This window comes from Gossypium raimondii, chromosome 8 (assembly GCF_025698545.1).
Source record: "Gossypium raimondii isolate GPD5lz chromosome 8, ASM2569854v1, whole genome shotgun sequence".
Taxonomy (NCBI): domain Eukaryota; kingdom Viridiplantae; phylum Streptophyta; class Magnoliopsida; order Malvales; family Malvaceae; genus Gossypium; species Gossypium raimondii.
In genome coordinates this window covers 7,926,452-7,938,403 of record NC_068572.1, presented here as the reverse complement: position 1 = coordinate 7,938,403, position 11,952 = coordinate 7,926,452, and the positions used below count along the sequence as shown (strand labels likewise).

General features: G+C 34.5%; 1 protein-coding gene across 1 annotated transcript; it reads right to left on the bottom strand.

The window, feature by feature from the left end:
* Nucleotides 1–10,403: 10,403 nt before the first annotated feature.
* On the bottom strand, nucleotides 10,404–11,750 carry LOC105793550 (LOB domain-containing protein CRL1). The gene is made up of 2 exons (XM_012622446.2): nucleotides 11,418–11,750; nucleotides 10,404–11,297 (listed from the first exon to the last, which is right to left on the bottom strand). Exons 1-2 carry the CDS (start codon nucleotides 11,694–11,696, stop codon nucleotides 10,896–10,898), a joined length of 681 nt encoding a protein of 226 aa, XP_012477900.1. The 5' UTR covers nucleotides 11,697–11,750; the 3' UTR covers nucleotides 10,404–10,895.
* Nucleotides 11,751–11,952: the final 202 nt, after the last annotated feature.

The following is an 11,952-nucleotide window of genomic DNA, read 5'->3' as shown; positions in this document are numbered from 1 at the left end:
CACTTTATCTCGTTGGATTGATATTTGTGCACCTTTGTCTATTATTAAATTTAGTCCTCCTAAGTGTAGTTTAATGTAATTAATCTTTGATGATGATTTTTCGTAATATAATACTTTGTGATTAGGTAGTTAGACTTCTTAGTTTCATCCATTATCATTGTTAGTCACCTTATCGCCCAATCTTTCTTGGGTTCGATCCTCGAAATACTTCGTGTTTTGTTGTTACACACAAATATTAAAATTGACTTGTCACACTTGCAGTCAAGCTGCTTGAAAATTGATGCCTTGTTGTAAATTCCCAAACCTTCAAAACACAAAAATCAATTTCCTTAACTTCTTTCAACCGACCAATGGTTACTTTAGGTTCAGGTCCTCCAATGAGGTTAAGCACAAGAAAATTAATGAGAGAGGCTTCAAAAGCATGGAATTGATACAATCCTTCAACATCAGAATCTATACTTCATTGTGACTTTTGTGAAGCCGAATGTTAATGTAATTGTCTTTGATATTTATTCCAAAAGTTATATACCAAGGCTTATGTTTGTGATCATTACATTAATTTTAAGCCAGTCATTATTAACAAGTTTTAAAGCATTTAGGATACTTATGTTGCTTAGTTGAATACTTATGTTTTGTGGATGATGTTTTTGGATATTTTCTATTAATATTTTGATGAATGTTTGAGATATGATGTTGCTTTTGTTGATATGTTAAGAACATGATTCTACTTTCCTTATCTGCATTTCTACAACAATTATTTTTTCAAAAAATGCCAAAGTGAGATATTTAACATGATATTGTATAGTTAATTTTGTGATCTTGTATAAAAAATAGGTAAACCCCATCATTTGGCCTATTGGTTAAGGGTGTTCACCATATCCTCAAAGTCATGGGATCGATCCACAGGTCGTGCCTATGGTAGTTTAAATGGGAGCGTGTGTAGATGTTTGAGTTTGATTCTATTGTAATATAAAATAGTAAATGGGTAAATTAGAATATTTATCTTTCCATTTACAATGAGATATGCGAGAAATTTGGATAATTATTATATTTATCTTAAGGGTTAATTTCATAGATAGTCTCTCAACTATAATTTTTTTTTCATTTTAGGTACCAAAAATAAAAAGTTGCAATTTAAGCATCAACATTACATAGTTCAGTTATTTTGGCCACTCCCATTAAAATCACAAACGAGAAGCTGTCATGACGTTAAAAAATCAATATAATAGCAAATTTAGCCCACAAATTTTATGAAGGGATTGGATTATCTAAACTTTCAAAACCCTTCATAGTTTCAGTAAAAATTAAAGGAAATATATGACTAGTGTTTCACTGAATGTAATCGCGACTCCTCAAAAGAGTCACCAATATGTAAAATGTTCTTTTGGTATTGTGATGAGACATTACAATCTAGCAAAACAAGATGTCGTGGAGAGACAATTGATCTACCGTAATTTAGTGTAGTAGATTAAACTAGTTTTCACATTTAAGGGGCTTGAATAAAATCATTTTTGTGATGTTTTAGTTAAGTTTTCTTAGTTTTCTTTATATTCAATAATATGTGCAAATTGAGTCTTTTATTGATCTTAGGGGCTGAATGAGGCTTGAAGGTGAGCTAATGCACTTTGTTAGTGTGCAGGGTGTCACGACATACCCCTGACGATAGCTAAAGAGGAGTACACTGATTGCAACGTTGTGACACAAGTCCTGGTGTGTCGCAAAATCAATTCTGTGACGAAAATTAAACACGAAGAAGGGGCATTTTGGTCTGCACAATCAAACTTCAAGCTCGGGAACGTCATCTAACCTAGGGTTGAGGACGACAACCACCTGAAGCCTATAAATAAGCTCATTTGTCACTTGTTATGGACATCATTCCTTTAGCCTATATTCTCTGTGTAAAATTTAGTTTAGTATTTTCTTTCATTCTTAGATTTTAGATTTATTTCAGTTGTTCTTGTTGATTTCAAGAGATCTGAATTGTGGAAGCATTCAAACTTTGTGGATTCGCGATTAATCTCAATACAATCAGACTCTTTCGTCTACTCTATCTTATCGATTTAATTAGCATGCTTTCTCTTTACATCGATTCTATATTGTCTATGAAAGCCATGAGGAACTAATCCCTCTATAGGGGATGAGTGTGTGGAGGTATGATTTGTTAACTATTTTGTAAGGTTACTCAATGGATCAACTACAAATCCTAGGCTTGACAACCCTAGGAAGTCATAAAGGTGGGAATTAACCCAAAATTGGTATGGTCCATCCATGAACACCTTTACCCCAAGGCAGTTTGAACTATGAGGTTGGAAGATAAGTAGTTCTTGCTGACTCATTATGTTAGTGGAAGATCGGAAGATCCCGCTAGGGTAACGACTAGTTGATTGACGAAAAACCCAAAATGACAGTTTATGGAGATTACCGAAGCGAGCTTATCATCCATAATCAAGATTTGATTTATTCTTCCTTTCTATCTCTTGAAGTCTATTTCTTTTATGTTATTTTGTCTTTATTATTATAAAAACCCTAAAGATATTTTATTTTATATTTTTGTACTATAACTAATTTAAAAGCACTAATTAGATCTTTCAGTGTTTAGGTTAGAATTGATCTAGCACTAGCCTCCCTTGGGTACGATCCTTGGAGTACTCACCTACTTCGTTGTAAAACTATATTATAACTTGACCCGTATAGTTGCAGATGCCGCCTTGTCCTTTTATAGTTTATTGCAGTATTCACTCTCTGGACATTAATACATCTAGAGGCAGTCAACTCTCTGGACATTAATACATCTAGAGGCAGTCAATGGCAAAGAGAAAGATCAGAGCAAACTTTAGAAAACAGGTGTTGTGGTAGACGGTGGTGATGGACGCAATAAGGGGCTGCGAAAGGTAAGAGTTATAATGGTTGTTGAGTAGAAAAAAAAGTTAAAGAGAAAACTTTAGAGTGCTTAGTCTGCTCCCAAAAGATAAAAAAAAAAAGTCTCAAAATGAGACCTGCAGACCTTTATTTATAGGTCTTAGAAAAAAGAAGTTAAAAAGGGAAACAATTATGAAGAGAAAGTGGCCATGAACAAGCTAAAATAGTGGATAGTGAGATTAAAAGGAGTTGCTTGAACGTGAGAAAATGAAAGGTAAATTATATAGATAATGGGTATAATGACCGTTACATTGAACAAACAGTACAGTTACACCTAATACCTCTCTTGCCAAAATGTTTAAGTGGGTATAACTTTCATGTAACTTAAGTACAAGTTTACCGATCGTTCTATGTATCAAGGTTGCATTTTACATTGAGATCTGCAAACTTGAATGTACACTTATCTGGTCATTGAGAAATATCTTTATCTTGTGCGAATTACTGGAATCAAACTATTGTATTAGTTTGTACAAACTTTCGTGAGAAAACTCTTAGTTGATAAGAGTTTTTTTATTTTTGTAGAAAATTGATCAATATTTGGAGAAATAAAACAAAGAAAATGATAAAAATATAATGAAAAGAGAAAAAAATTTATATGGAAGAAATAAAATTCCTTATAATAAACTTTTATTTCAATCACTCTACTTAAATTCTTCATCACATACAACTCTTTATATAGGAGTTGTAAGTGACTATTCATCTATATCACTAAATGCTAGGAGTTGTCACTATTCATTTACATAACTTAAATACTATAAGAGTTATGACTATCCATGCATGTGTATAATTTTTCATATTCAAGTCTCTTCACTCTTCATAATGTGTGTAACTTTTCATCTTCAAGTCTCTTCACTCTTCATATTCAAGTCTCTTCACTCTTTTAACTTTTCATAATTTATTTGTACAAGATTAATTTAATTATGTGCCAACAATGCCTCCCTTAAATTAAACTTGCTTCGAACTCCCAACCTTTCAACATTTTTCTTGAAGACTTGTCCACTAAGCGGCTTTGTGAAGATATCAGCCATCTGATCTTCTGTCTTGCAATATTCAACTTGAATATCATCATTATTCACTAGTTCCCTCAAGAAGTGATACCGAATGCGAATGTGTTTTGTCCTTCTATGAAGAACTGGATCTTTTGTGACCGAAATAGTAGAACTATTGTCACAAAACAAAATCGTTGACTTGCTCTGCTTCTGCTTAAGACTCTCCAAAATTCCACGTAACCAAATCAATTGACATCCTACATAAGATGCAATGATATATTCAGCTTCTGTAGTCGAAAGCGCCACAACTGATTGTTTCTTTGAACTCCATGAAACTGCACCACTACCAAGGTGAAAAACATAACCAGAAGTGCTTCTGCTATCATCAATGCTTCCTGCTAAATCACTATCCGTATAACCAATGAGATCAACTAATGTATTAGCTTTATAGAAAATTCCATAATCAATGGTTCCCTTCACATATCTCAATATTCTCTTGGCAACCTCCCAGTGATTGGAGTAAGGTTTCTCCATGAATCTACTCACCAAGCTAACAGCATACACGATGTCAGGCCTTGTCGAAGTCAAATACATCAACTTCCCAACCAAACTTCTGAATATGGTGAAATTGACAAGCTTTCCTTCACCCTCTTTAGATAACTTCAGACTTGTAATGCATGGAGTAGAGCCTGGATTCGCATTTTCCATCATGAACTTTTTTAGAATTTCCTTTGCGTAGCTCTCTTGTGAAATAAAAATTCCTTTTCTCGGATTGATGAACTTCAATGCCTAGAAAATGATGAAGTTCTCCCAAATCTGTCATCTTAAATTCTGCCATCATTGAGTGCCGAAATTCTTTCAACATCTTCACATCATTTCCTGTGAAAATAAGATCATCAACGTAGAGACTTACAACCATGAATCTTCCTTGAGAATTTCCTTTGATGTAGAGAGTATGCTCATATGGAGATTTCTGGAATCCACACTTCTGAAAATAAGAATCGATGCGGCTCTACCAAGCTCGGGGTGATTGCTTCAACCCATACAAAGCTTTCTTCAACTTGTAAACTTTTTCTTCTTCTCCTTTTTAGACAAACCCTGGTGGTTGATCAATATAGACTTCTTCTTTGAGAACACCATTCAAAAACGCAGATTTTACGTCCATTTGGAACATTTTCCAATTGTTTTGGGCAGCAAGAGAAATAAGTAACCGAACTGTCTCAAGTCTTGAAACTGGAGCAAATACCTCTGTAAAATCTTCTCATTCCTTTTGCTTGTATCCTTTTGCAACCAGTCTTGCCTTGTACTTGTTGATAGAGCCATTCGGATTCATCTTTGTCTTGTACACCCATTTGACTCCAATTGAATTCTTGTGCGGCGGTAAATCTGTGAGTTCCCATGTATCATTGTTTTCAATTGAGCAAATCTCTTCTTTCATGGCTTTCCTCCATATTTCTTCTTGATATGCATCATCAAAAGAAATTGGATCTCCTGTAAAGAAAGCAAAGAATACAGCATCATTTTGCACAACTTCATCTGTTACATCATATAACTCTTGGATGCTTCTCGTTTTTCAAATCGGGCTGGATGAAGAAGAATTTGATGAAGAACTTGGGGAAGCAGGAGGATTTCCTACTTGAGCATCATCTTCAGCATTCTCAATTACTGCATCTTCTTCTTCTTCAAGTTCAAAAGGAAAAATTGGCAAATTTTCTTTTTCAACTTCCATTTCTTCAAACATGGAATTTTCATCAAACCGAACATCTCGACTTATCACAATCTTCTTTGTCACCGGATTGTACAACTTGTATGCCTTACTTCTTTCACTATAGCCAATGAAAATGCATTTCTCTGACTTGTCATCCAACTTGCTTCTCATTGCATCTGGAATATGAGAGTAAGCAACACTCCAAATACTCTAAGATGATGAACACTAGGCTTTATACCATACCACGCCTCATGTGGCGTGCAATTCTCCAAGCTTCTTGTCGATGATCTGTTTATAAGATAAACTGCACAGGAAACAGCTTCAGCCCAAAATCTTCTTGATAACCTCTTCTTCTTAAGAAGACATCTAGCCATTTCCATAATTGTTCTGTTCTTTCTTTCACACACACCATTTTGCTGAGGTGTATGGCGGATTGTCATTTCATGCCGGATGCCACTATCTCGGTAATATTTCTCAAATTCTTTTGAAAAATATTCACCTCCACGATCTGTCCGTAAGGTGTTAATTTTCAGCCCAGTAAAGTTCTCCACTTCTGCCTTGAAATCTTTGAATCTCTGAAAAGCCTCTGATTTTTCTTTGACACAATACACCCATAACTTTCTTGAGTAATCATCAATGAAAGAGATAAAGTAACGATTATCTCCCAAAGATGAAACTGTCATTGGACCACAAAGATCCGAGTGAATAAGTTGCAATGGTCTTCTTGCTTTCCACGATGATTGAGAAGGAAAAGCAATTTTGTGTTGCTTTCTAAGTTGACATGCTTCACAAAAATCATCAAGCCGATTGATTTTTGGTAAACCTCTGACCATCATCTTCCTTGAAAGCATCTCCAAATTTCCATAGTTCAAATGTCCATATCTATCATGCCATAACTTTGAAATTCCTTTATGAGCACCAATAAAGCAAGACATATTCTGATTTTGAAGGGTGAGAGAGAAAAGATTATTTGATGCCACTCCAACTCTAGCAACAACCTGATTTTTCTTTGACAAATAGCAAGCCATGTCACGGAAATGAATATCATACCCCTTCTTCAAGAGATGCCCAACGCTAAGCAGATTATTTTTAAGACCAGGAACAAAATAAACTTCAGACATTTTTTCTACCCTTCCTTGCTTTGTTTTGAACTCCAACTCACCAACACCACTAACTTTGTAAGCTTTGCCATCTCCTACTTTTACTTCTCCACAATCAGATTCAAAGAACTTTGAAAATAAATTTTTGTTACCTGTCATATGCTTGCTAGCACCACTGCCTATGTACCAGACATCATCAATCTCTCCACCATGAGATACGAGCAACAAAGTTTCTTGCTTTTTCTCTTGATTATTTTGTACTATATTAGCTTCATTTTTTCTTCTTTCTTGTACCAGCATTCACTTGCCAAATGACCAGGTTTGCGACAATGATAACATTCAAAATAGCCACGACCTCTTCCTCTTTGATTTCCATGTCCACGTCATCTTTTTGATCTTCTAAAATTTTGACTTTGGTTGGCTTCTTTCCATCCATTCTCCGTGCTTGCATCTTCACCTCTTTCACGAGCATTTGAGCCTCTTCCTCTAAAATATCTTCCTCTTCCACGACCACGATCTCTCCTTCTTTGATTTTTAAAATCTCCCTTCTTCTCATTTAGAGACAACTTTGACTGGAGTGCTTGATCTAGATCTACTTCCTTTTTCTTCTTGTTTAATCTTTCTTCATGGGCTTGCAACGAACCTGTGAGTTCATCAATAGTCATGGTACTCAAGTCCTTTGATTCTTCAATGGCTACCACAATGTAGTCAAATCTGGAATCTAAAGAACGGAGGATTTTCTTAACACCATGAATATCATCCATAGTTTCACCATTTCTTTTTAATTGGTTGACTATGGACAAAACCCGTGAACGATGTCGAAACCGATTCGACTCTATTTTTGCAATCTTTCAAACTCCCTCAAGAGTTTGCAACCGAACTCTTTTCACCTTTCCATCTCCTTTGAATGAATTTTGTAAAAATTCCCATGCTTGTTTTGCCGTGGTGGCACAAGCTATTTTTTCCCAAGCCGCTTCATATGATTGAACTCCTTGATATATCCAAAATAAGGCTTGCTGATTTTTTTTCCTTGATTTTCTTAGACTCTCTTTTTGAACTTGTGCCAATCCTTCCTCCTCTTCAGCCTCAACTTCATTATAACCTTTTTCAACAATCTCCCAAACTTCTAGAGATCCAAGAAGAGCCTTCATTTGGATACTCCATTTGTCATAATTTTCTTTGGTTAATTGGGGAACGGAAGAAAGAGGAATAGAATTGTTCATTTCGATTGAACAAGGCTCTGATACCAATTTGTAGAAAATTGATCAATATTTGGAGAAATAAAACAAAGAAAATGATAAAAAAATATAATGAAAAGAGAGAAATAAAATTTATATGGAAGAAATAAAATTCCTTATAATAAACTTTTATTTCAATCACTCTACTTAAATTCTTCATCACATACAACTCTTTATATAGGAGTTGTAAGTGACTATTCATCTATATCACTAAATGCTAGGAGTTGTCACTATTCATTTACATAACTTAAATACTATAAGAGTTATGACTATCCATGCATGTGTATAACTTTTCATATTCAAGTCTCTTCACTCTTCATAATGTGTGTAACTTTTCATCTTCAAGTCTCTTCACTCTTCATATTCAAGTCTCTTCACTCTTTTAACTTTTCATAATTTATTTGTACAAGATTAATTTAATTATGTGCCAACAATTTTTGTACAACAAAATATTACTATTATTAATATCAAAATAAAAGAAGAGTACACCGCTACTAACAGGATCCCCTACATGAGCAGTGAAAACTTAAAATAAGAAAAAAAAAACAGTAATAACAAGTTTGGAAAATAGAAGAGCAATCAACCTCGATTCAAGAAAGCTCGTCAAAGAAGCCCCAATCTAGCAAAAGTTTTTTAATTGTAATTGTATGAAAATGAAACTACAACGTTTGAAAGTGTGGTTGACCTTAAATCATCTCATGTTGCATAAGGTTATAGTGAATTTTTCTTCGGACAAGAACTCAAGATGTAGAATTAGATCAGAACCACGTAAACAATTGTCTGTGTTCATTATTTACTATGTTTTTGCCCGTTGTTTCTTAAGTTGCTAAACAAATAACTACTCAACATTTTATTTGCTCGATCAATGTAAGTTTTATTCCATAAAAAAGTACCCCTAAAGAGGTTACAAAAATGATCCCGATAAACACTTATCCCAGGCTAACTACTCTACAATTTTAACACTTAATAACATTCCTAAATGATTAGTTTCAAAAAAAAAAAAAAAAAAAAAACCTTACCAATCGACAAAACAAAAACACCTCAAATCATAAATAAGAAAATTAAGAATATTCTAATTTAAACAATTTCAACTCAAAGCAACATGCAACTGCAACCACTTTTCTTGGTGAGAAATTTCCCAGACATGAATGCTAAATTGGGTTTGTAGCATTTCTACTACTCAAGATGCTTTGTCCTCCAAGTAAAGATCTTATCTTACATGCTTCTTTATTTCAGAACTCATAAATGAAACCTCAAAAGGAAATTTTACATGTGAATCAGATAAAATTTGCATGCTTATAATTAACTCTCTGTTAGAAGAATTTCATTAATCCTCAGCTTTGACAGAGATGTTGCACTTAGTCATCCTACACGCCACAAAATACAAAAAAGGCGTTAATCAAACAAAAAAGGAATAATCTTATTAAAAGCCTTCCAACTACATCAAATTCTTGCTTGCTTTTACTTCACTAAGATCATCCAGAACCTTTCAAAATACATCGACAATATGCCTCGGGTGTGTCAACTTTCACGATATGCCATTGCTTTTAGATGTCATTTGCAATTTTGGGAGAACTTAAGTTCAAACCTTAGAGAGGATATTATTGAGAGGGTAGTCACTAATCCCAAAAGAATTAATCTTTCCTAGATAAACATAAAAAATATCTTGGTTCTATCAAAATAAAGACTAAAATTTTATGTTAAAGACCCAAATGCAGGTACACAGCCAGCTAGCTTCAGTTGCATATCTAATTCAGTAAGAATCGAGTAGAACTCATCTGAAGCAAGGTGAGACTTATCAGATGCAGCAAATTGATGAATTTTGTTCTCCATTTCATTTCAACTAGGCCTAGGGCATCTGTTTTCTACGCCTAATTCTCTCATTATTTGCCTGCCTGGCCATAAGGTTGCGGTATTGATCCGCAAACTGTGTCTGTGTGACAATTTAGGTGAGTGTGGGTGTGTGAGTTTGAAATGTACTGAATAATAATAATTAAAAAAAGCATCCATGTTAACTAAAAGAGTACAGAAAATGCACCCCAAGCAACAGATTTTGGCTCCAGCTTCATGCACGAATAGAGCATCTTCAAGCAACCCAGCTTTGATCAAATTTTTCCCAGAAACCACTGATAGTGGAAACATTAGGGAAATAAATAATTAAAATGCTAAAAAAAATATAAAGTTCGGATCATAATCTGTGTAATTAACTCTTAACAGCTATGTGACGTTTTAGATTTCATCATCTACCATCTTTTTTCTATTCCAAGTTGAGGCATTTTATTTTATTATATTTCTCTTAGGATCATAAGCATGTGTATTAATAGAAATGACGTAAGCATACTCTCCCCAGTTTTTATCCTCATAGTTCAAACACAATGAATAATTATAGATCATTAAATTTTGATAAAATTGATCATGATGTATTTATGTTCTTGACAGTATGAGAGAATTAACTACCTTTTATATTATTTCAGCAACTAAGACTCATGTACTTGCAAATAAACAGAGTTTATAAAGAGTAATGCTTAAATACATAGATTAAGTAGAGCCTTAAATAAATTTATTTCTAATATCAGGATTTATAAAGAGAAAGTATGTGTAGAAAAGGAACTAAAAGGACGACTGTAGTTTATTAGGTCAAAATTGATATCCCTAGTAGAAATCGGATAAATTTCTCCAGTTTTGTCAAAGAGAGGAAATATTACACTACTATATAAATTAATATTCCAGGGTTACACTAGATTATACATAAAACAAATATAGTATTCTAGATTTTAGGATTTCTGATTTTATGAACATTAATTTAAATTTTTAGGGTTCCTAGCTCTTATTTATAGCCACAGAAGGTGCATATAAATTTATCTTAAAATGTGCACCATGCAATATTTCAAAAACTGGAAGATGGGAATGATGCCTTCACCAGGTTTTAATCCTTTCATCATCATGAATGTTGAGCATAGCCGAAGGCCATTGCTTGAAGATCATCCACATCCTGAAAATTACTCCATTGTCTGTTGTTTGTTAGCATGTCAAAGGAAGACATGGAACGAGGAGCATCCTCAAAAGTTGTAACATAATCTTCTGATCCTGATGAGATGACTGAGTTTCCGAAATTTCCTAATGAGCTGGTTGGATCCGACAACCCATATGAACTTGTAGAGAGATTTGTGTTAAAATTTGGTGCCATGCTTGAATTATTTGGGTGAAACCAAGTTTGAACATCTTGGAGATTATGAAGCTTTCCAAAGTATTTGTCATTAGGGTTTGCAGTAACAGAGACACTGGGAATGCTCTGAGCTGCTTGTGCCTTGAGAGAAGCAAGCTGTGCCTGTAGATTGACAATCTGTGCAAATTTTAACAAGAAAAGGCAGTAATTAGATCTCTACTTGAAACTCAAGTTAGGGTTTTCAAATCATCAAGTTTTTACATCAAAAGGAAGGTCAAAGGGAACTGGTCGCAAAACCTGTTGTTGGAGAGCAAAGATGTGAGAAACACAGCCATAAACGGGGTCCTGGAGCCTAGCTTGAGCTTCATAAGCGATGGTAAGAGCAGCCTCAGAGCGGCCACTGAGAGGGAGGTGAGCAAGCAGCTTTGACACATTGCTTGCACCAAAAACCTTATGGATGGCTGCAAAATGGGTTGCACCTTGTTCATGGCAGAAATAAGGTGCAAAAACACACCCTCTAACACATTTCCTCCTCAAGAACTTGCAGGCACCACAAGGTGAAGCACAACCTGTCATCTTGCTCTTTTTATCTTTGGTGGGTATTTTTATTTTGGTTCTTAGAGAGAGAGAGAGAGGATAGGTTTGAGCTAATTGGTATTATCATCAAAAGGGGATTATAAACACCGGAGGAAGAGGGAGGTGGATCATTTAATAATCAATTGTTAATTACAATCGGTCCCCTTATTGGGCTACATGTTTAATTGTTTATTTCCCTTTTAAAAAGCCCTCTTGCAGCCTTGCATTCTCTCAAAATGATGTTCAATTCCGTATC

Excerpts from the sequence above, each read along its gene's own strand:
- LOC105793550 (XM_012622446.2), bottom strand. The coding sequence starts at position 11,696 with ATGACAGGTTGTGCTTCACCTTGTGGTGCCTGCAAGTTCTTGAGGAGG. Across the intron at positions 11,298-11,417 it reads TCTTTGCTCTCCAACAACAG|ATTGTCAATCTACAGGCACA; the intron begins GTTTTGCGACCA and ends AAATTTGCACAG.